Below are 24,459 nucleotides of genomic sequence, written 5' to 3' on the forward strand. Positions count from 1 at the left end.
CTGTTTGTGTTCTGACCTGAAGTGTACTTTAGAAGATAATTTTCTTCATTTCATGTTTAGCCAGTTCTCTCTGAATATAGAAAAGCAAAAGGAAGCTGTTCCTCCAAGAGACACTTAACTGCAAAAATTCATCTTCCCAGTCTAACACCTATTTTAATCAGAGTAACTTCTTTCATGTTCATTTGCCTTGATATAAATGAAAAGCCTACATTTGTAGGTCAGGGAGGTGAAGAGCGCAGCAGTAGCTGCTCTTTCTGCATCTCACTCTTAGTCCTACTTACCGTAACTTAGCTGCTGCTAGCTCAACCCCTGGAAAAGATTTTCCTATGACTTCATCCTGATCAAGAACTATAATATGTCTCTCCTCCATTCATTCTACTTTGGATTATACCTGGCAACCAACTCTACACATGCAAAATGCATGTTTACAGAAGAGTGTGGTTGCATTTTTCTTATCTGTCCTACGAATCCAATTTCCATTCTATTCTAGGAGCACAATTCTTTATAGCAGGCATGCACATCACCACCTGGATCTGGCAGATAAGAAGGGCACTCACTGCTGGATCAGATCACGGGTTCATTCTGTTGCCTACAGCAGCCAGCCAGATGCTTCAAGGAAAGCCATCAGCCAGGCATAAAGACATTAGCCTTCTCTCGTTTGTATGTCATGGTAAACCATAGTAAGTTTCTAATGAATGCAACTTTCTGTGTCATTTGCCTCCTCCCTGCTAGCCCATATAGCAGGTGGGGGAACTTTTAACTCCCATCATCCCTGGCTATCTGTTCCAAGAGTTGACCTAGCACCTGGGGCCAAACGTTCCCCACACCTGAAAGATACCACCTGTGATCCTTGTCTTGGTGCTATGACTGAATCAAGAACCCTAGTTTGTTTCATTCCAGATTGACTAGAGATAGTGGTTTGATGGGGTTGAATCAAAACTACAATCCCTGGTTCAGTGATAATACTAAGCCAGGGATAATGGTTCGTTCCCTCCATGTACTAGTAGGGAGACAAACAGCACAGAAAGGTGAATTCAGAGGAAACCTTTACCATTGTTTAGCTCCAGTAGCAACTGGTATTCAGATTACTGCCATATCTGAAACTGGAGGTTCCATTTGCCTGCCATAGGTAGAACCCATTTGTTAGGTCTGTCCTCCCTCATATTATTAATTGCTTTCCAAAGGCAGGGAAATACACAAATATTCCTGCACCCTTCCTCATGACTCACTCCCAGCCTCACAGGGTTGTGAGGATAAAATGAAGAGGACACCTACATACATCACCTTGAGCTCCTCGAGGAAAAGGTGAGATATAAATGCAATCAATCAATGCTTATAGTTTAGAAAATGGGAATTCTTACCATGAATTTTTGTTTGGGCATCCAGATGGAGAATATTCCTCTGATAAGGATGACATGCAGAGTCATACAGTTCTCTGCCTCCTCTTTCAGGGGATAAGCCATCTCCCTCACCAAATCAAGTGGCACACCCCTAAACAAATTCACTCAAATAGGCAATCAACAGAGAAAACATGAGAACAGGAAGGAAAGGATACCCCAGGCCGAGAAAATGCAACTAGTCAAATAAAGGTAAAGGTAAAGGTAAAGGTACCCCTGCCTGTACAGGCCAGTCTTGCCAGACTCTAGGGTTGTGCGCTCATCTCACTCTAGAGGCCGGGAGCCAGCGCTGTCCTCAGACACTTCCGGGTCACGTGGCCAGCGTGACGAAGCTGCTCTGGCGAGCCAGCACCAGAGCAGCACACGGAAACGCCGTTTACCTTCCCGCTATAAAGCGGTACCTATTTATCTACTTGCACTTAAGGGTGCTTTCGAACTGCTAGGTGGGCAGGAGCTGGGACCGAACGACGGGGGCTCACCCCGTCACAGGGATTCGAACCGCCGACCATGCGATCGGCAAGTCCTAGGCGCTGAGGTTTTACCCACAGCGCCACCCGCTTCTCTCTAACTAGTCAAATAAGGGGCACCCAAACCCTAAAAAGCCCCAAAGACACACACAGACACACTGATTTGGGACAACCCTCCAAAACCCCTTACTTCCAGCAAAGGAAGTGAGAGGAATGTCCTATCTCTAGACACAGCCCCCCCCCCAGGCAGAAATGTTGGGAGTCTAAATAAAAGTTCACCCCCAAAAGACTCCTGTAGGAGAACCACTACTGACTGAGGAGTAATGACAGAAATAAAAGAGGGGGCAGCATGTGTCCTCAGACCAAAAGAAATAGTGCCCACCCAACTTGCCTCTGCTGAGTGTTAAATAAGGGGGTCAATGAGGCCAACAGCCCCCAAATGGAAGCAGACCCACTACAAAAACTAAGGGAACTGTCAAATACAGAGCAGAATGGAGCATAAAGGATGGCAGGTGGGTGTGGAGAAAACCCTGCTCCAAAATGGAACTCCCGCCTAGACAATTTATCAAGGGACCCTCCTCACAGCTGCTCCACTTCCTCAAAAAATGTGCTGAGGTAAAAATATAATCCAAACACTCAAAGCAGACCAGAAACACACTCACAACAACAGTAAAAAGAAAAATGACAGGAGAGGTGGGTGAAAAAAGGCAGGAAACTGAGTAAAAAACACAGCCAAAGAAGCGGGAAGACAAGCCTCAGTGACAGCCGAACAGGCCCAAATCTTCATGGAACACAGTCAGGATCAATTTGGGGAGGGAGATGGCGCCTCCTCCTGTACAGAAGGCAGAAGACTGTGTAGGACCCACCCTGTCAATATCAGGGGAAGAGGTCATTCCTATCAAAGGAACTGTTTACCATCTGGATCCAGCAAACATGCATTTTATTTGGGATTGCTACATGTCATTGTTTTATGTTGCTTTTTCAAATGTTTAATAGGCTTTTACATTTTGAATTCCTTTCAGTAAGATGCTGGTTCCTTATGCATGAAAAACAGAATAAAACTGAGAGATAAGAACTAAATTATTAGGAGAGAAGACTTAAAAGTGAACTTATGGTAGTGGGGCCAAGACTATTTTCTCTTTGAAAGGGTTTAGATTAATCTCCAGCAACCTAAGTGTATACTTGAAGACAAAAAAATACTGACCCTCAGGTCAGTTTCTCCACCATACCCAGGATCTAGTCAGTTTCTTCAACTGGATCTCAGCCTCTGGAATGGACAGAACACCTCTTTCACTTTTGTACCCTGCTTTCAGGATACTATAGTTTGGACTACTATAGTTTGGACTATATATAGGGACGTGGGTTGCGCTGTGGTCTAAACCACAGAGCCTCTTGGGCTTGCTGGTCAGAAGGTCGGCGGTTCGAATCCCCACGACGGAGCAGTCCCTGCTCCTGCCAACCTAGCAGTTTGAAAGCACGTCAAAGTGCAAGTAGATAAATAGGTACCACTCCGGCGGGAAGGTAAACGGCGTTTCCGTGCACTGCTCTGGTTCGCTAGAAGCGGCTTAGTCCTGCTGGCCACATGACCCGGAAGCTGTACGCCGGCTCCCTCGGCCAGTAAAGCGAGATGAGCGCCACAACCCCAGAGTCATCTGCGGCTGGACTTACCTGTTATGGGTCCTTTACCTTTGCCTTTTATATGTGTTCAGTCAAGTTGGAATAAATATAATGGCTCGAGCAGCCTGAGGTGTAAGTGGTGGACCAGAAATTTTTGGGGTCACTTCAAGTCCCTAAGATTCTTCATATAAAAATGTTTTCCTTAATAAAATGATTATTGGGTCTTGAATTATCATGCATATTCACAAAGCTTAGCTCATCTGTAAGTTTCGCAAAGCTGAGGAGAAACAGCTTGGATGTCTGTAAGAGGTAAATGGGGGGAATACACCAGAGAAGGTGTAGTATGGATCAGAATAGAATGAACAGTGCTTTTTTTCTTTAAAAATTGTTTAGGGGTACTCTCATTTTTACTCAAGAAAATCACCATTTTATAGTTCAAATAGGGAAAAATAAATACACTAAATGGATAAAAGTACAAAGATTCACAAAATGTTTAGGGGTATGTGTACCCCTGCGTACCCCCCAGGAAAAAAAAGCACTGTGAACGAGTATGAACAGCTTTGCGACATGAATCAAACTTTGTTTTTTAACTCTGTCCTACATTACAGCACTCCCCAAGCATTCAAAGCATTTCACCACCCCAAATCATGAAGACATTTACACAATTGTGATTCCTAGTTTCTCAGCAACTATAAACAAAGCATTTAAAGTAAAAAGCAATAATTTTCACTCTGTGTGTCAACTTGTAGTTTTATGACCCCGAACATCATGACATTTAGAAGAATTTGAGATGAAGCTATTTATCCTTAGAATAGTTGTCTAAGAGACTAAGTGTATAGCTGAGTTTGACTGCCTTTCCTAAGACTGTAATCTTTCCTTCAAGTCAGGAAAAAAACCATATCAATAGGGCCAAGTCATTTTAAATATGTTCTCCAGTAAAAGGTCATTTTTTATTTACAGTGTTTTCTATTTGTACATATTTATAGCAACATCAAAAAAGTATTCACAATGCTTCACTGAGTGCAAAATGCCACTTCATTATCACCTACCATCCTAATATTTCACCCACCTTTCCCCAACATTACCCAGATTGTCTTAGCATAGTTTATATCCTTCTCGCACATATCGGGCCACACTATTAAAAAGCAACCTTCAAGTGTGAAGATGAAAATTTGCACATCTCAGCTGTATTCAACACAGTTTTAGGCATATCTATATTTCAAAGTAAATGGATATGCATATGAGTGATGGAGGCATGACAGCAATATCAGAAGTGCAGGTGTAATAATAATCCAGAGTGCAAAAGCAGCAGCCAGGCTAAGGGAGCCTTCCCTTCTTCCCACCCCTTTATTTCTAAGGAGTGGCTTTGGACAAACCCAACAAGGAAGTGATTTTTCTCAGTATTATTAAGGCTACAATCACGTTAATGACTTAAATAAGGCTTTATTTCTGAGGTACTAGTTGGCAGGTAGGCACACACCGTGCAGACCTGCAGAAGTCCAACCCCAACAAGCTTGTAGCAATGACACTGAGAAATGGCATCACTTACTACTATCCCTGAAATCACTATTACTTGCCTTTCAGAGTAAAGCAATACATTAAAGACTTATATAAAAATTCTGGTGTTGTTTTGTAGCCTCCTTTCAGTTTATTAACCTTCCCAGCCAGAAGCCCTAACTCTAACCTTTGCTTTGACTATAAATGCGATGTGCCTAGTTATTAATTATAAATAAAAGTTTGGGATGACCAAAGCTGGTGAGTGAAATGAGATTAGCCTCTGACTGGTTCTCTTGTCCCTTGACATGAACAACTTTGGACTGAGCCCACAGAAAACATACTGGTGAACCAAGAGGCCTGAAAAAGATAGTAAGCATTTTTGCAGAATTGAAAACATCCTACTAATCATTTTGTACTTTTGCTGGAGGAAGCGTTTTGTCCCATCATCATGCACTTCTGGAAAAATAAAAAAGTAAAAAGATTTGGTGTCTGTTTTTCACCCAGATCTTCTGTGGGGTTGTCCTCTCACGTTCATCACTGCACGGTTTCAAACAGCAGCCGCCAGTTGTTGTTTTTTACTTTAATCAATCTACCATCACAGCTTCAAGTCATCTAAGAACAACGCAGAGCTTTTTTAACAAGTGTAATTTCTCTGAGGCAGCAATGGCACTGGCACGGGGACTGTATTTTTCTTGCTGGGTAACCCAGCAGGTATGATTTCCACAAATTCAACCTTGGTATCAAGTGTACTTAAGGCTCCACCTTGGGTTCTCTGAATTTTGCTTTCCCAAGTCCAGGGAGCTGGCGCTAGTAACACACGGCAGTAGGAGGCTAGCGTTAGTCACATTATGTGTGCTACCAGTCATCTAGATGTCACTTCATTTTGTTTCAAAAGAGGAAGTACAGGTACATTAAGCTGAGGTTTAACAAATGCATATATTTTACTTAAAAACATTCATCTGATCAAAATAAACTTCATGGGACAAAACTTTTTAAATAACATTTCAATTCAAATCGTATATAATTCTTTAAAGTTTTCATACAGCAAAGAATGGTTAACCCTTGAAAATCTGTAGAAAAAACACAAAAAGGAAAACAAAAGCTCTGAGGTATCACACCCACCCAGACACAGCCACAACTGGCTGTGGTATAAGCAGAAAATTGTAGGCCCAAAGGAAAAAAGATGACTGATTGTTCTAGTAGAGTTCAGGTAGCTCAGGAAAATAATCCCAGAAGAGTCCTCTGAGTAAAGGAACTACCTCAAAAAAGTCCTCAAGTGCATTGGAGACCTGATCACTTAAACTGCTCCTGCCAAGCAGCTCCCTGCACCTGAGAGAAATGCAGCCCAAGGTGCCTTGTGCAAAAGATAAGGAATTAGGTGCGGCTATTTCCTGTAATTCCTTATTATATAGCTTTGAGAGTTGTACAGACAGTTCGACTTGTCTTTGATCATGCAAGGTACTGCTGGAGTGCTGTCTTTGCCCTGTAAGGAAAAACACTGTCAGCTACTGGGATGACAAAAGTATACTTATAAAATACAGGATCTTTAACAGTGTCGCTATGCAAATAGCCAACTGGAGTGATGGAAAACTGAGTCAATGAAGTTTCTCACAAAATTAATCAACATTTCTTCTGAAATTCTCTAATGGCCTGTCCAAAAAATTATTTGTTTCCTTAAAAGTTTGTTTTGGATTGAAATCAACAACTATAAACCAAGAATCCCAACAGTATTTCAAGCAAGTGACTGCTTTAGGAATCCAACAATACTTCAGTTAAATATGATAAATAGAGGAATAATAGAAAGGGATACTTCCAATAAAGCAGGCTTTTAGATCGCCCTTTAATAATCTGCACTGCCCATTTGCAGTTTGTGGAGGCATAAAGACATGCCAGAAAGGTATATAAATTTCAGCCTTTGTTTGAAAGAGGAAAAGCCCAAACTCCCACGGAGAACTTGTCCTTGTAGGGTATGAAATCAAAGTTAAATCTTCTGTGATATTTCAGACCTGCTGATTAAACTATTTTTGAAAGACAAGGGGCAACTCCAAGGTTTGCAGGAAAAGTAAACAGTAACAATATCCCATTTACAAGAAGTGCATTTTCACTAATAGCTCTGCACAGTCAAGTCCAAGTATCTAATCTTATCTGCATAAGACCACTGCAATGAGTTTTAAAAGTTACCAAGCTCCATAAAATTTGGTTTTGGAATAGTTTTATACTTACTTATCACAAAGATTTGGATCTGCTGACTGACTCAATTTGTGTAGAATATCTACTATTCCAATATCTCTGAGTTTATCCTGACGGTCTTGGGAACCTAAGACAAAAACACTGCATATTGTTAATGATATGTTCCATGCAGTTTGTCAAGAACAACTAAAAAGTTGCAAGGAATGCAATACAATCCGATGCAAAGAATTCTTACAGCCAGAACACCACTTAGCTCCAGCTCCCACGTGCACACACAAAAATGCAGTATCTTATCCCATGTGTTTACTATGTGAATGAGGGTTAGGAGATGAGGACCTTCTTTAAAGTCACCATCAGTGAGGCAAATCAGTACCAGAATGCAGGGCCTTCTAGTGGCAGCCCCTTATTTCTGAAACTCCCTTCCAAAGGAGATAAACCAGATCTGTGCCACTGGGCCAACTAAGAGAATTGTACATTTTGCAGTTGCAGTTTACTGACTTTGAGAATTATAAACTTACAATATTATTAATTTCCATACACACTTGACAGTTGATTACAGTAAATGAAATAAGTGATCAACAGCTTCTTGGAGGAAGGTGTAATATAAAAAATTTAAGAAATAGAAATGCATTTTACTCTTCCAATAAACAATAGCTATTCCATGCTTCTAATTTAGGTATTTTTTTCTAATCTCCAGTATTTGGCATATATGATCATTGCTGTTGTAATAATGAACGATAATTCTTGATAATTCCTATTTAACAAAAAAATTTCAAGCCAATAATACTACAATGTCCAAATTCAACTATACAATAATTCTGTAGAAAGCATTTCTTATATTTAACTAATGTGTCTTATATGTGACTTAATGTGAACAATCCTAGCACAGATGTGGATCTCAATATTGTGTTGTATCTAACCCTGCATGAGTGGAGTTCCATCTATGCAAAAGGACCTTCCTTCCCTTCCTCTCCTCCTCGCTCTGCAGCACTGAGAAGAGGAAAGGGAAGTCTGCTCTGTGCACAACTGCAGCACTGGATACAATGCAATGGAACTACTTAGTGCTGCATATTCCTGTGAGCAGATTTATATCAGAAAGAATTTTGATGCTGCAAATCAGCCTCTGCTTGTATGCAGCATTTGGTAGCCCTGATGAAAATCTTAACATGAATGGCTGCTTTTGCAACACTTTCATTTTCTGAAGACAGTGCAAATATGACTTCAGACTCAACATCTTGATTTCTTCACCTCAAGATGTTTCATGTTTCAGTCATAATTTAGCTACTGGCATTTCCACATTACTTTAATTTTCCCCCAGTCAGTATGTCTTCATAACTTCCCTTGGTATCGAGGGAAGGTGAATATGGTTGTTCAGTTTACCTTTCTTTTAATCTACTCATCCCCATACTGAGATGAAAATGAATTCCACATGCTAAACAGCCTATCTTTGTTTCTTCTTACATAGGCTAAATTGGGGGCACCCCCCCTGTGAAATTAAGAGTCTTTCAGTGGGTTTCCCTATACCTCTGGAAGTAATATACAAGGTTTGAAAAACATTTTAGGGACAACACAGGTAAGTATATTTTACCTTCTTCTTCATTCCATATAAGATTAGATACACAAAACATGGCAGCCAGCTGAAGTTTAGCATTCGAATGACTCTAAATATGAACAGAAAGGGGTTTAGATATTAGAATTAAATGTTTAAAAATGTGTTGTTTCTCTCAAAATTACCACCCTTCAAGCAATCAGAAACAACATTCACAGCGTGAGGAGGGTACTACTGCCCTTCAAGAGGAGGGAAAACATTACTAAGAGGGTGCATCTTGTGCTCTGGAAAATTCTGCAGACAGCTGTTAAGTTCCTATTGTGCAACTAAATGAAAGCCACAAAGAAAATCAGTATTTCACTCTGAACTATTAAAAAGGTAGAAAACCCACCTTTTTAACTGAACGTATGAAGCTGTCTTGTAGTATGTCAGACCCAGCTACCTGAATCACTATTTGAACTAGCAGCAGCTATCCAGTCTCAGATAGTGCTCTCAAGTCCTATCAGAGAGCCTTTTAAATGGGAGATGCCTTTATGTTAGATCACATACAGAAGGTAACACTGAGTTGTGGCCCCTATGCAAAGGATTTTGTATATGGCAGAAATGCCTGTTCAATGAAATTACATACCATGTAATATTTTATTTTTTGCAAGATGTCATCATTTGTCATAATAAGTTCTTTAGCTGTTGTTCCATCTGCTATGTTGGCAAGTATACATAACGTCTGGAGGGGGAAAGGGGAGGACAGAAATAAAAGGCATTGAAAAAGCAGTCAATTGTAAAGTTATAATGACAGTTTCAATAGTTACTTAACTGAGGCCACACAGTGTACCTAAAAGTAACTTAGTGTGAGATCTTGTCCTGGGGCGAGCACACTATTTTACACCTCCTCCAGAGACCCCTTGCCAGCCCCCACAATGGGTTCAGGACGAAAAGGGAGAGAGGGAACTTGCTCCCTGTCCCATTTGTCCCTTGCAACTATCATCAGGGCTTGCCTTAGGCCTCCCTCCTTCCTCACATGTCTCCCTATAGCTCTATAATTCACTGCAGGGTTTTGTTATTTTTACTAGGTTTATTAGCACACTTTCTTTCTTAACTTCCTGCCCCAGCGAGCTAAGAGCGTCAACCTGCTTATTTCCTTTTGCTGTCTCAACATTTCCCTGGCAATATGTATGTCAGTTTTAGAAATTTTGCCTGTGGGATATTTTTTTTCTTAAGAAGGATGAGGAACTCTTCAGAACCCTTAAATCTTCACCTTCAAGGTCCGCATGTCAGGAAGTTACCAATAAGATTTGTGCAAACATCCTTAGAATGCTCACCAAATCCAGGTTTTCTAGACATAATATTTCTTTGTTCAACAAAGGTATACACCATCCTGCCTGTTATGTTATATATGTATGATCAATACAAACAATGCATACCTGTTCTTTGACTTCTACATTGTGCTCTCCTTCCAAAATGAGGGTCACTGCTTGCATGATTTGCTTCCCATGAGTACTTATTATCTGATCTATGTGCTGCCAAGTTTCAAAATATAGCATTAGCAAATAACCAGTTTTTTAAAAGTCAGACAAATTATTATTATTTTTTTTACAAAAAAAACAAAACGTCATAACATAGTTCTTATTGCACATGCACTTGAGGCTGGGCTTCCCTTGTGCTTGATCTGGAGGCTGCAGTTAGTGTATTGGGCAAGGATTGTCATAAGGAAATGTTAATAATGCTGGAAAACCACATCCCTCTACCGTCAAACAAATCCTACAAAGTACATTTAACAAATCAAAGGAATTAGAAACTTCTCCTAGAAACTGGATGAATTTAAAAGTGGGATCATTACACAGAACTGCTTTCTAGAAGCCGATGAGTTTTTTTAGGTTAAAGGAGATGACTTTAAAAGGGATATATAAAGGTGGTACACAAAAAAAAATTATTCAGCAGACCCACTGAAATGATCATGACTAAGTAACAGCCATTAATTTCAACAAGTCTACTCTGAGTAAAGTTTAGTTGAATGCCACCCCTAAAGTCTAAGTAGCACTTCGTTTAAAGAATCAAATTTCTCACAATCGAATTAGTCAGATCTGGAGGTATTGGGTGGCATTCTAAGTATAGCCAAGGAGATCAATTCCTCAAGGCAAGCATTTCTGTTTTCCTGATGGAGCAGCCTCCTCTCTTCTTCCCCCATGTGCTACTCTAGGGGTTCTCCTGACCCTCCAAGAACCAGGGGGTGGGGAGCAGGAAGGAAAAGCCCTGCTGTGCTAGTAGGACTCATTGTGCTGGCTCCTGCTAACACAAGTATTTGGTTGAATCCAGCTCATTGCTTATAAAGTTTTAAAACTAATCTGGATAATTTCATAAAGAGTAGTCTGTGGCAACTTTTATTCCCATACCTAAGAAGAATTTTTCTGTTTAACTACTGTACGTTTAAGATCCCTCTCAACACCAACGTTCCATGAAGGATCCAAGTGAGCAATAATCATGTGTAATTTGGTGTGTCGATTAAGATCATATACCAGTTCAACAACAATTTGTGCTATTTTTCAGCATTCTACCACTATTTCCACAGTCTCTACCATGGATCTGTAACAAGTCAAAGATTAACTTCCTTTAAAGATAGATATTTGTATTTACAGCCTGATTCACGAAATACTGCATCTCACAAGAATGATCCCTCTGTTTATGACTTTCAGTTGAGAAAGCTTTTACTCCACAAGGCTCTGAGGATGTGGTATTAGGGATTTAGGAAACACTTTGCTCTAGTCATTGCCATAGCTTTCTTTATATTGTAGGTTGATCAAGAACTATTCTCAAGCTGTGATGAAGGTGAGTGCTGTGACCTCACTCCAGTGCCAGGTGTATGTAACCATATAAGTGATATCAATTTAAAGGAACTGTCCACTTAATAGTTTTTTAAAAAAATATCAAAATGCTGTTTCATTATTTTACTTACTGGGCGAGTAGACAAAAGATTTCTAAGTAGTCCCAATGTCTTCATTAGTACATTTACATCAGAATCGGAGAGTAACTGGAATAATTGCTCTGTACTCAAGCCTCGTAAGATGTCTGCTTTGATCTTCTGTTCTGCTTGAAATGCCATATTCTAAAGACAATAGATCAAAAATAATCATTTTTTCCACAAAAGGACACAATTTCATTACAAAGACTGTTGCAACCTGCTACATACATAGAAACAATTATAATGCACAAGGAATGTACAAGGAACAGCAAGCAAGTTTCTCCATATCCTTGAAAACATCCTAGGGCTCAACAAGACTTTTAGTTTAAGATTTTCCCACTGATCCCATTTTCAATATAATTGTGGTGTCATCTTGGGGAAAGGAAACAGGGTGCAGCCATAGCTATCGGATTAACATTAATTCTTACCATTAAAGCCCAAACTCCATTCACCCTCAAGGCAAGATTGTCGCTCTGGGTTAAACTACAGAGAAGTTCTATGGCTCCTGATTCTAAAATAGGCTATCAGGACAAAAACAAAACAAACAAAACCACAATCATTTTTTTATAACTCAGTTATAAATTTGCCATACATGCATATACAATTATGCTACTTTTAGGTGCCAATCCATAAAATGCACACTGGTATTTAAGTTGTTTACTTGCAGTTTGAAGATTTATCAGGTTAAGAACTTAAATTTGTTCTGGAGGTCTGTTCTTAACCTGAAATTGTTCTTAACCTGACGTACCACTTTAGCTAATGGAGCCTCCCGCTGCCGCCGTGCGATTTCTGTTCTCATCCTGAAGCAAAGTTCTTAACACAAGGTACTATTTCTGGGTTAGCAGAGTCAATAACCTGAAGCATCTGTAACCCGAGGTACCACTATGGGGTGATAACCAACTAAGTTGTGCTAAGAGTAGATCAACTGAAATAAATTTAAGTGACTTTAAGTTCATTTATTTTGATGGGCCTGTGAAGAGTATGGCTAATGATGGATATCACTCATGATATAAATGTAGCTGAAGCAGGTGGGTAGACTACCAGAGAACTGTTAGGATTCTTGCTTCATGTTTGCAGTCATGGGATTGTTTTATCACATGACGGTGTATGTTTTCATTCCACAGCGTGGGAAGTGACGGAGACAGGATGTTTGGTTTACTGTGTTTCCGTGATGTGGGACTATTGTTCTTTGTTCTCTCTCTTTGCTGTCTGATGAGAAAGAGAAAGGAGCTAAGTCAGAATGCTCCAAGTGTATTATATGTAAATAAAGTAATTAGCCAAAATGCTGTGCTGCTGAGTTTGTTACGCAGACTACTAATACTCTGCTGGTTCCAAAGAATGCCAATGCCTCTTGACATCCGTCGCTGTGATGTTCGGTCTGGAGAAAGCTTTTGAAGCTCCTGAACGACCAACCAAGAGGGAGAGAACGTGCTAGTCAGGCACGTGTCTCAGCCAGGGTCCTACATGCGAGCAGTGCCATATCATCCATTAAATTATATTTAGCAGCATTATTCCAGGTGCTGAACAGCCTGGTAAATCAGGGCTTTGATAAAAAATACTTCTACAGTTGGAAATCAAAACTGGAAAGGACCACAAAGACTTCAAATCCCAAGAAAGAACTCTATCCACATCAGTCCAGTGCCTGTTGATTCAGGACACACTTTTTATGTCATAAAAAGAACATAACACCAATATATTTTTCTGGTTAAAAAAACCAAACCTCTTTGCTTGGAGAAAATTCCAAGAGAAGATTGCATAGAGTGGAAGATGCTACCACTAAGATTTCATCTGGAGCATTCTGTAAAACCTAAGGAGAGATGGAAGGAAAACACTATTATTATAGTGCAGAGTCTAGACCTGGTTGTGGGCTGCACCTCACCTGAAGCTGAAGATGGGGGACTTGCAAGTGCGTAGTTCCACTGTCCAAAATACAGGTAAGTTATCTGTTTTGGATAGGGCTGCACCTCACCTGAATATTCAGGTATGTTAGTCTGGGAATACTGTACTCCTTGATCTATTATTGTCATTGGAGGCTCAAATAGCCTCGGTGACCAGGATGTCTTTTTACTAGCTTTGGCTGATGCATCAGTTATGACCATTCCTGGACAGGGACAGCTTGGCAGCAGCAGTCCATACACTGGTAACCATGTGTTCTATGTGGGCCTGCCCTTACATTTGGTCTGAAAACTGCAGCTACCACAGAACGTGGCAGTGCCCTTGTGGCCAGGCCAGGGTTGACTTCCATCAACAAATTAATATCACTTAAAAGACCTGAACTTGCTGCTAGCATGTTACTAGGTCAAATTTAAAGTTTTACTGCTAGTGTATAAAGCTTTAAACAACTTAGGACCAGCATTATCTGAGAGATCATTCCCACCCACCCCCGCAATATACCTACCCCTTCACTGTGGTCATGCATTGGAGCCCCCCTTGTGGTGACACACGCACTGGAGGCTTATTCCATGATGGCAGTTTAGAAAAGCACTGTTTTATGGACCCCACTGCCAATTTGAGTTACACAGGCTCTGACATTATCCAGATTTCATCCAATGCAGAAAAGCTATTTCTATAGGCTTTCTCAGAAGGATGCTTTGATTTGCAGGCAGTCTCTGACTACTTTTTCAGAACTGTTTTACCTGGTTTTATATATTGCACTTTTATTGTTTTATAAGGTATAGGTAAAGGGACCCCTGACCATTAGGTCCAGTCGTGACCGACTCTGGGGTTGCAGCGCTCATCTCGCTTTATTGGCCAAGGGAGCCGGCGTACAGCTTCTGGGTCATGTGGCCAGCATGACTAAGCCGCTTCTGGAACACGGAAACGCCATTTACCTTCCCGCCGGAGCGGTATCTATTTATCTACTTGCACTCTGACGTGCTTTCGAACTGCTAGGTTGGCAGGAGCAGGGACCGAGCAATGGGAGCTCACCCCATTGCGGGGATTCAAACCGCCGACCTTTATTTCATAATATCCTAGTAAAGTACACTCCTGATTGTTCAGTGGCAATCAAGGCTTGCTGTCAGTGTCAATCAGTTGACAGTGAGCCCTTCTGAAGCTGTCAACTTATATAATAAAGAATAAACACAATTATTTTTCAAGCATACACATACCTTCATTAAAGGTTTCCATACAGCATGGTCTTGGAAACTAGTTCGGAGCTGCTGCACGGATCGTGACAAACTGTGCAAACATCTGCAAAAGAAAAAATGTAGTACAGTGGTGCCTCGCAAGACGAAATTAATCCGTTCCGCGATTCTCTTCGTCTAGCGGTTTTTTCGTCTTGCGAAGCAAGCCCATTGACGGCTTAGCGGATTAGCGCTATTAGCTGTCTAGTGGCTTTTAGCGATCAGCTGAGAGGCGGCTTATCAGCGGAACAGCTGATAAGCGGCTTAGCGGCTTAGGAAAGGGGGGGGGGAGCGGAAAAAAACCGCAGGAACTCGCAAGATTTTTTCGTCTTGCGAAGCAACCCCATAGAGAAATTCGTTTAGCGAAGCGCCTCCAAAACGGAAAACCCTTTCGTCTAGCGGGTTTTCCGTCTTGCGATGCGTTCGTCTTGCGGGGCACCACTGTATTAATTACAAGGAAGCCTTTTCCAAGGTTCAGAGGATCCCTGTTCAATGGGGTGAGGACAGAGACAACTTTTACCAGCAGTAACTCAGTTTTCAGAAGCCATTGCCACCCAAGTTTCAGGAATTCCCCCTTCCTTTCACCCACTACAGCCAGGTCCCTCAACCCTTAAGAAAGGCTTTTTGAGTGGCAGACAGAGAGAAGAAAGGGCAAGAAAGGCCACTTCTTCCATACTACTTCAACAAGTTTAGTGCTGAAGCCAACCAACTTCCAAGATAATTTTCATTCCTCAGATAACCTTATGAGAAATGTTTACAGAAAAGGTAATAACGCAAAAATTACTGAGAATTATCTGAACATTAATTCATCTTGCTTTTCAAGCCATAGTTATTGTGGATTTGTAGTTTTAATGTTTTAAAATCAATGTATTTCCTAGCTAATGAAGTGAAAAATAGCAAGGCAAAGCACCCTGGATGTAAGTCTACTCACATAAGGTAACTTCATACCTGACTGCAGCTAAGCGCACCTTGATGCTAGATTCAGACAAGCCATTCACAATCCGATCCATCATATTTTCAGTTTCAATTATCTGAGGGTAAAGTTATGAAATCAAATCAGTTAGCTGGAACATGTGGCAGTAGAATAATTCAATCTCCAAAACAGAACATGGCATCTAGTACATTTAGCTCAATATTCTAAACTCTACAGAGAACATATAAAAATGTTAACTGGAAAAAAAAGTTATTTCCCCTAAATAGAAATTTCTGATGGAAATGTTTCGCACCTGTATTATGACACTTAGTGATGCAGATTTACATTTTAATATGTATAATATTTTCACAATATCTTTGGAATATTTTCAGCCATCACCTTTTCTTTTTTTAATAATATTTTCTATTAAGTTTACATTTTACCATAATCACAATCCATTAAATAATCTCATCACCAAAAACATTGCTCAAACTGAGCTTCGACTTCCCCCCATCCCACTCTCTGGCTTTCATAAATATTCACTTACATCTTAGCATTTCTATAACCACCTATTTACCTTCTTTTTATCTTAATAAAATTTACCTTATTAATTGTAAACCAGCTCCCAATATTAACATTACAAAATATTTTAACTCAAACCTACAAACGTTTTCAGATGTTTACAATGTTCTTTCATATATTGTATAAATTTACTCCAGTCCTTTCAGCCATCACCTTTTCATATGAAAAACTTCATGTTGCAAATAGCACGTTTGGACACAGGCTGCGACCATTTTGCATAGGCGTTCCATTCCTGGCTTCCATGAGCATCAGTGGAGCAGACATAAGTCCACCTTGCCCTGTTCCGCCCTCTTCCAGGTCCAAAAGGACCCGCAGACTTGTGGTCAGGCATCAATTTGACGTGTGCAAAAAGGTCACCACTTAGACTATGTTTTCTTTGTGGCAAAGAATGTGGTAAAAAGGTAAAGGGACCCCTGACCATTAAGTCCAGTCGTGGCCGACTCTGGGGTTGTGGCACTCATCTTGCTTTTATTGGCCGAGGGAGCCGGTGTACAGCTTCCGGGTCATGTGGCCAGCATGACTAAGCCGCTTCTGGTGAACCAGAGCAGCGCACAGAAACGCCGTTTACCTTCCTGCCGGAGCGGTACCTATTTATCTACTTGCACTTTGACGTGCTTTCGAACTGCTAGGTTGGCAGGAGCAGAGACCGAGCAATGGGAGCTCACCCCGTCGAGGGGATTCGAACCACCAACCTTCTGATCGGCAAGCCCTAGGCTCTGTGGTTTAACCCACAGCGCCACCTGTGTCCCTAAAGAATTTGGTAGGGTCTCCTAATTCACTTCCTTAAAGTCACATATCTATTTGTGTACAGAGTATTTCCCAGATAGTGAAAGAGTAATGTTCTATACCAGGGATGGTAACCTGTCCTATCCCCTCCACCTCCCCTTAAGGGCTGCACTGTCTCAGGGGGAAGTGATCCCAGGGCCACATACCAACAGTGGGTGAGACCAAAGTATGTAAGGATACACCCTACTTAATTACTTAAATACTTACTTACTTACTTACATTCATATACACCCACATACACACACACCTTTGTCTCCATTACTACACACTGAAAAAGCAGTGCCTCCCTCCCTCCTTAGGCAGTTGCATCACTGTTTCCTACTTATCAGCCAAGGGAGACTTTAGGGAGGGGAGATTTATGTCTCCTTTCCTCACAATGCATCCCTAACAGTGCTGCTCAGCTAACTGGAGGGAAATAGCGCAGCGGCTGGAAAGAGGGAGCAATGCCTAGAAAGAGAGGGGCAGACCAGCTGGGAAGGCTTTGCAAGAAAGACACGTCCCACAGGCAAAAGGTTCTCCACCACCTAGGAAAATGCAACACTTTCTTCACAATGCTCATTTGTTATTTTTTGCATGCTGTTTGAGTGTCAGAAGTTTCTGTAGATATTATTATATTAACCAGTAACAAGCGAGGCACACCAATGGAAATACTTTCCCTTCTTAGGATGTACTCTCCCACCCCAACCTCACTGGATATGGTATGATTCCACTTTCATACAACTTTTCAAGAGTGACAACAGCAGAATGGCTATCAGCTGCTAAGAATGGTGACTCTTATATATATCTAGACCCCTGCCCAATAATGATGCAGAAAGTTACGGAAAGGTAGAATAGCAAAGAAGGGTTTTTTAATGTGTCTTGCGAAAGTGCCTGAAGGTCAAAAAAATCTGGGGACTGACTAACTAAGGATGGAAAGCAAGTTCAGTAGAGTTTAAACAAGCAAGAAAAAGACCACCAACCTGTATCTCAGTGTACTAAGTCTTTTGCCAAGGACACACAATCACTGTACTTGCCTGGAAGGTCAGGGCAACTACTTTGACTGGACTGTACCACTTCCTGTCTGCAAGCTACTGGTATTGGAAAATACATTCACGCCAAGACTCACCTTCTTTCTTATATCTTCATCATTTGCTCCAAGTGCAGCATAGAGCTTGAATGCAGCCTGGCGCAGTTCATGAGCATGCTTTAGGTCATGATCAAGCTATTAAAAAAATAATCAAATTCAAGTTATACTTGGCTGTTGATAGAACAGTGCCTATTTCCAATGTCTAAGTAACAAGAGCGTGAAATAAACCAAAGCCTTGGGCAATATACTTTTTAGGCCCCTTCCGCTACCACCTATTAGAGTCACATTTGCACCTGTCAATGTTTGCTGCGTTTGTACCAGTGAATACTGTTCACAGTTTATACAGCTAGGACTATATTCTGTGTCTTGCCCCAAGTAGTACTCATTCTGTTTTGTTTAGTTATCCAGTTAGGATCTTACAAAGAACGTATTAATTACAACACCAAACAACTCAGACAAAAAGGCATTTGATTACAGCAACAAAGAAAACTGGGATATCTTATACCTCCTTGAGTCTAATTATTAGCCAATCAATGAGAACTGAGTGCTTAGCTACTATATATTTTAATTTTTCACACACAATCTCCCCACATACTTTTGGGAAGTTTCCAAATTTATTGAAGACATACCCTTTTTATATCAGTGATGGCACTCACTGAACTTGGATATTTGAAGTAGTCAGCAAGCATTGCAATAAGGTGGTCAGTAATACTGGCGATTCTTTGTAGCTCAATATCTGCTTCAATCAAATAGGCAAGAGTTTCTGCTCCATCTACTCTCTCCTCTAGTAGCCTCTCCTTACTACACATCCGCGCCAAACATGGTAGTGTCTGAAAAGTACAAAAACTATGATTATTATTTTGAAGTAATTAATCTATACATGCTTTTGAAATTTGTTAGGTTTGTCATTTAGATCAACTTTCAGATAAAAAAGACATTTTCTAAGCATAGATCTTCGCAGAGATCTAGACAAGTCTCTGTACAAATGCAAAATTTAAAATAGCCACTGCCATTAGTGTTCCTGCACCATCAAAGTAACTTGTACAAACAATACAAATTTATATGCAGCTAGGAACCTGCAAAAAAATTAACTGTCTAATATCCACTTAGACTTGCCAAGGTTTACTTGATCTGCCGTACACAGCTTCATGATTTAAAGGCCAAATGACTTAGCACTAAGATGGAACTTAGCACTAAGTTATCCAAAAGCAAACTGGTCAATAATTCACTTATGGTAGTGGTCATAGGGACTGAAACAATCTACTTCCCCTGCAATAACTTTGAAAAATAAAGTGACACCAGAATGCATGGTAATCTCTCTCCTAAAGGGAGCCTTCACAAAATCAAGACCAAGACAAGTACTAATCCTTAAATATTAACAGATACAAAACATGATTTATCTACTACGGGCTTGAATTTAACGACTGGGCTGCTAGCCACAGATGACTAGGCTGATGGAAGAAGGATGGATCTGTCCCAGCCATATTAGGAAGGAAAGGCCTTTCTTCTGTGAACACCACAAAACTGTGTGGAGTGACAGAGGAAGAATACATCACTTTGCCCCTCCTTCACCCTTTTGCTTGGTACAATTTTTTTCTTCTTCTTGCACTACCCTGCGCATTCCTGATCTAGTGAACAGAACCCAGAAAGGAACATATTTTTTGTTCTGGTACAGCAATGTAAGTGAAGTGCAGAGGAACAGGGGTATTTGTTCATGTTCTGGCACCATCCAGAATAGCTGCTGGAAGAGGGCTATAACCTACTCTCCATACAACATTAAATGCTTTTCAAACTGCCCTTTGTATCATTCAATCTACCCTAAATTCCTCAGTATGATCCCAAGGCTGCTCCATTCCCAGGATGGAGAGCATCTCACATAGGCAACAACTGTGCAGCAGAACTATCATCCAAGGCAGTGTACTCAGCATAGTGAACTAACTAACTTCTAAATCAACTTGACTTTAGTCAAAACCTGAGAAGCTAATAAAGGTATGTTGTATTGATGATACATATGCAACTTTAAAAACAAAAACTAAAAAACCCTTCCGCTCCAAAAAACTCTTCACATAGAACACATTGCTGCAGTCCATATGGTTAACAAGGACAAGCCAACAGAGGTCAAGAGAAAAGAGGGTGTATATTTCATAACCATACTACCAAAAACTAGCAGCTGCTAATCACCACCAAGTAGGAACAGCTTTATTAGTGCTTCCTAAATTCCTAGGCGAGACCCTGGTGCAAAACACAATTGGTCTAAGTACAGCTATATGCTTAATCAACTTACCTTTAACACAATGCAGGTATCATCAGTGCGAATTGCTCCAGCTCTGCACATGTAAGTAAGGCTACAATGAAACATCAAAATGCTGATTAACTGACACATGTAGTATATACAGAGATTTTTTAAAAAAAATCATTAGAAGGCTTACATTAGAAGGCTTATAACAGGTCAGAGAATTTGTTCATCTAGCCCATACAGTCTATTCTGACTACCAATGAGCCACCAGAGCTTTAGGCAGAGACAGCCCACTCCCATTACCCCCTTTAACTGTAGATGCCAGTTACTGAAGCTGGAACTTTCTTCATGTAAATCTTCTACTCTACCACTGAGCAAGAGCCCCTGTTGGTAGTGTCATAGTAGTGTGAGTGATCAACTGGACACAACTACATAGTTTAACTATGCACTCTGTGAAGAAGTACTTTGTTTTGTTGGTCCTGACTCTTTGCAACATTCAGCTTCACTAGATGTCCCCGAGTTCTAATGTTATGAGAGGGAGAAAAATTGCACCTGTGCGTGGATCCAGGAGCATTTCAGAGAAAGCTACCATCAGCATCCTACCTAGCAATCTAAAGTTCACTTCCTGGGCCTCATAACTACATTTGCCCATGTCATTGTGCCAACATGCACCAAGATCGCCAACTCCTTACCATGCTATCTAGACAACAAGCAACATCTGCAACCTTCACATTAGGTGGCCAATCTGCATGCCCAGGTATTTAATGCTGCTGTTGTGTGAGCAGAACATAATTCTGCTTGCAAAAGTAAGTCTTTCCCTTCCTCTCCTGCCCACCTTCAGCACTCCTTCACACCCTTATCTATTCCAGAGGCTTGGAGGATCCTCTTGAGCAGCAGGTGAGAGTGGAATACAACCCTTTGATTTTGCTAATTTGCTGTATGGGTTGACATAGTTGTGTATTCATAATTTCTTGTGACAAGTAAATACGTGTAGCATTTAAAGCAGGCTTCCTCAACCTTGGCCCTCCAGATGTCTTTGGCCTACAACTCCCATGATCCCTAGCTAGCAGGACCAGTGGTCAGGGATGATGGGAATTGTAGTCTCAAAACATCTGGAGGGCTGAGGTTGAGGAAGCCGGATTTAAAGTGTTACTCCTTCTTGAGCCTGAAGAATATTACCATTTGGCTGATGTGAGCTGCATTTCAATAGGCTTGTCTCTTTGTAACATCTTCACAAAAATCTGTGGTAATAGTTCTCCATCAACCAACACTGAAAATGAGAAAATGGAAGTGTCAGGAATTAACTAAATTGTAATTACTTAGCAAAATTGCAATTACTTTGTGAATCTGTATATTGACAGCAAAGTGCTCAGCTTACCATTTACGAGAGTCAACGATACCTGGGGGTTTTCAAAGGCTAGAACTGCAAAGCATTTCAGGGCTTGCATTCGAACCTGTATAAAAACACACATTTATAAATTTATGTTTTATGTAAGGTCAGTCAAAGCTACTATCACTTAAATATTTGTCAGAGGTCCACTGAAAATGTGGTGCAAATACGGAGGAAGTCCTTTAAAAAAGCTAGGAGGGTTAAGTGATTAGAGCCACAGTTCTCAAACTGGGAGGGAACTCTGCCAAAACAGAATCTGAATGATCACTAGAGCAGAAATCATCTTCTCCTTCACTCTGAAACTTTTATGCACTCCAGTTTGTGCAGAATAAGTGCTCACCCACGTCTTCCTGCTTCCTTCCCAATCAGTATAATGAGCGAGTCTCCTTTTTGCTGAACAAGAGTTAACACTGCCAGTCCCACGTTCTTCATTCTCCTCCCTTCCATTTGACATGCTGCAAGGGCCTGTCAATCAGCTTCTTCTTTGACTCTCTACCCTCCCTTGCATCATAATTGCATTTGATACTTGGGCAGTTACTTTCCCACATAATGTAAACAGGCTCAGTGCAGCCTAATTTGAGAAACGACCTTTTGCTACTTATAATGAGTCAAAATAAAATGCCCACAAGGTTTCTCGCTGCCAATGAATATAAGGCTAAGCACACAGGGGATTTTCACTTTCCAGAGCTATCAGGAAACCCCCTTTTTAAGGAAGTGTAACTTTACGAGTCAACGTCTAAATGCATTGAACAGAACATATTTCTGATTAAAACTACAGGATGTTCCATTCCGAAAGAATGCAACAGAAGCCTTAATATTTGGAACTTGCAGAGTATTTGTATCCAGTGAATATTTATTATACAATTTGTAGCACAGGTCCTCACATCCTTTTACTCAATTTACAGATAAAATCAGAGTTGCCAATGAACTTTGTATAAAGCCGATTTGGCTGGTTCAAAAAGATCATAGGAAGCTACTTTCTACTAAGTCCTTTATACTTGTCCATCTAGCCTAGTACTGGCAATTCTGACTGGGAGTGGCTCTTCAGGGTCTCAGGCCAGTCTTTTACTACACTTGCCACCAAAACAACCAAACTCTTCCAAGAGGCCTCTTCATCATAGCACGTCCCCAATAATATCTGACATGGACCAGGTTCCATGCTAGGAGAATGATCCAGAACTATTGTAGATGGCATGGAATGTTTTCAAACATCACGAATGGTTATCTAAGTAATTAATCTAATTTTTGCAGGTTAATTTTAAAACTGACCAGGGGAAGGAAATAAAAACCTTCCTAAAGAATGATGTGCTGGGAGATGCCAAATACAGAGTTCTCCCTGCACAGTCTCCCAAGCAGAATGTAGCAGGGATTTACTTTCAATCCCCTTCCTCCATTTCCCTAAATATTAAACATATACAGTGGTACCTCGGGTTACATACGCTTCAGGTTACATATGTTTCAGGTTACAGACTCTGCTAACCCAGAAATAGTACCTTGGGTTAAGAACTTTGCTTCAGGATGAGAACAGAAATCATGCTCCGGTGGCGCGGCAGCAGCAGGAGGCCCCATTAGCTAAAGTGGTGCTTCAGGTTAAGAATAGTTTCAGGTTAAGAACGGACCTCCGGAATGAATTAAGTACTTAACCCGAGGTACCACTGTACTTGAATTCAATAAAGTACAACTTTATTTTCTATGTTTCGGAAAGTTAACTTTAAGGAGGTCTAGTTTTCTTTTATTACTTCATGTTATGTACTATGTAATCGTCTTGGGCCAAAGTTAATGTTATTCACTGAAGGTAGAAATGACTCAACTCAGTATACACCTTGCTTTGAAGAATTTAATTGTTTGAATTTTTTCTTAATTCTGCCATTGGCCGTTTCTGCCATATAATTAATTTGTAATTTGAAGTTTCAGGCACTAATTACCAGTGCCTGTTAAAACTATCCTCTCCCAGGGCACCTGATGGAATAAGGTGAGCTGGTTTGCCATGGTTTCTTTGTTGGTGATGTTCTGAGTAGTTCATCTTATTTTTGCTTTCTTTTTGGAGGTCGGCATCCTTTTCAATGTTACAAGGTTAATTGCTTATAACCATTTTAAACATTTCTACATTTTAAAATTTGTTGCAAGTAGTTGGTATTAGGACAATAACAAAACAATTAAGTAATTATTAAGCATGCTACTTCATGACAGGAATAATGTTGTCAGGAAGAAGCCATCAGAGATATTTCTTCAGCTTCACTTTCCTCTACCCATTTCCATTATGTTCCCTTCTACTCTCCCACTGTCTTCCTTTTTTACGCCTCTCAAGTATACAACAGAAGAGCCCTTTATAGGAAAATATGCTTTGTGATGTTTCCCCATATCTGTACACACACACTGCTAATAGTGAAACACTTGCAGTCTCTTCTGTACCAAAACAGCAGCTTCTGTTGCACTTACTTCTTATCTCCAGCAATAATGCTGCATCAAGATTCAAACTAATGGCTTACTTTATAGAATAGAGGTTATATTAATGCCTTACTTTATAAGATGTAGAAGTTAACAGGTGAGCAATATTCTGCACTGCTCCATGGTTAAACAGGACTGTCTGATGGTCTGGACCCTATTAAAAAAGAAAAAAGCCATTGCTCCTTAAATGTAAAGGGAGAAGAAATAATTATTTACTGTACATAATGCATATTAAATTGA

The 24,459-nt window shown here is 40.5% G+C and overlaps 1 protein-coding gene and 1 long non-coding RNA gene across 4 annotated transcripts in view; both read right to left on the reverse strand.

Moving 5' to 3' along the window:
• Window positions 1-1,486, reverse strand: part of LOC307216539 — a 33,325-nt gene extending 31,839 nt beyond the window's left edge. Inside the window, exon 1 of the long non-coding RNA XR_013839128.1 lies at window positions 1,362-1,486. This is a non-coding gene — a long non-coding RNA (uncharacterized lncRNA). The remainder of the gene's footprint in view (window positions 1-1,361) is intronic.
• Window positions 1,487-4,395: 2,909 nt separating this feature from the next.
• The window catches only part of ARMC8 (armadillo repeat containing 8), a 52,740-nt gene continuing 32,676 nt past the window's right edge, over window positions 4,396-24,459 (reverse strand). For all 3 annotated transcript variants that reach the window (XM_079976859.1, XM_079976858.1, XM_079976857.1), the window contains 16 exons: window positions 24,293-24,373; window positions 21,760-21,835; window positions 21,561-21,651; window positions 20,430-20,490; window positions 18,775-18,975; window positions 18,185-18,280; window positions 15,747-15,829; window positions 14,784-14,865; window positions 13,394-13,480; window positions 12,102-12,194; window positions 11,668-11,817; window positions 10,139-10,234; window positions 9,346-9,441; window positions 8,757-8,829; window positions 7,202-7,295; window positions 4,396-6,461 (listed from right to left, as the gene is read on the reverse strand). In XM_079976859.1, coding sequence (XP_079832985.1) covers window positions 6,428-6,461; window positions 7,202-7,295; window positions 8,757-8,829; window positions 9,346-9,441; window positions 10,139-10,234; window positions 11,668-11,817; window positions 12,102-12,194; window positions 13,394-13,480; window positions 14,784-14,865; window positions 15,747-15,829; window positions 18,185-18,280; window positions 18,775-18,975; window positions 20,430-20,490; window positions 21,561-21,651; window positions 21,760-21,835; window positions 24,293-24,373 — 1,494 coding nt within the window. In that variant the 3' untranslated portion in view covers window positions 4,396-6,427. The remainder of the gene's footprint in view (window positions 6,462-7,201; window positions 7,296-8,756; window positions 8,830-9,345; window positions 9,442-10,138; window positions 10,235-11,667; window positions 11,818-12,101; window positions 12,195-13,393; window positions 13,481-14,783; window positions 14,866-15,746; window positions 15,830-18,184; window positions 18,281-18,774; window positions 18,976-20,429; window positions 20,491-21,560; window positions 21,652-21,759; window positions 21,836-24,292; window positions 24,374-24,459) is intronic.

This window comes from Podarcis cretensis (assembly GCF_951804945.1).
Source record: "Podarcis cretensis genome assembly, chromosome: 5".
Lineage (NCBI taxonomy): Eukaryota > Metazoa > Chordata > Lepidosauria > Squamata > Lacertidae > Podarcis > Podarcis cretensis.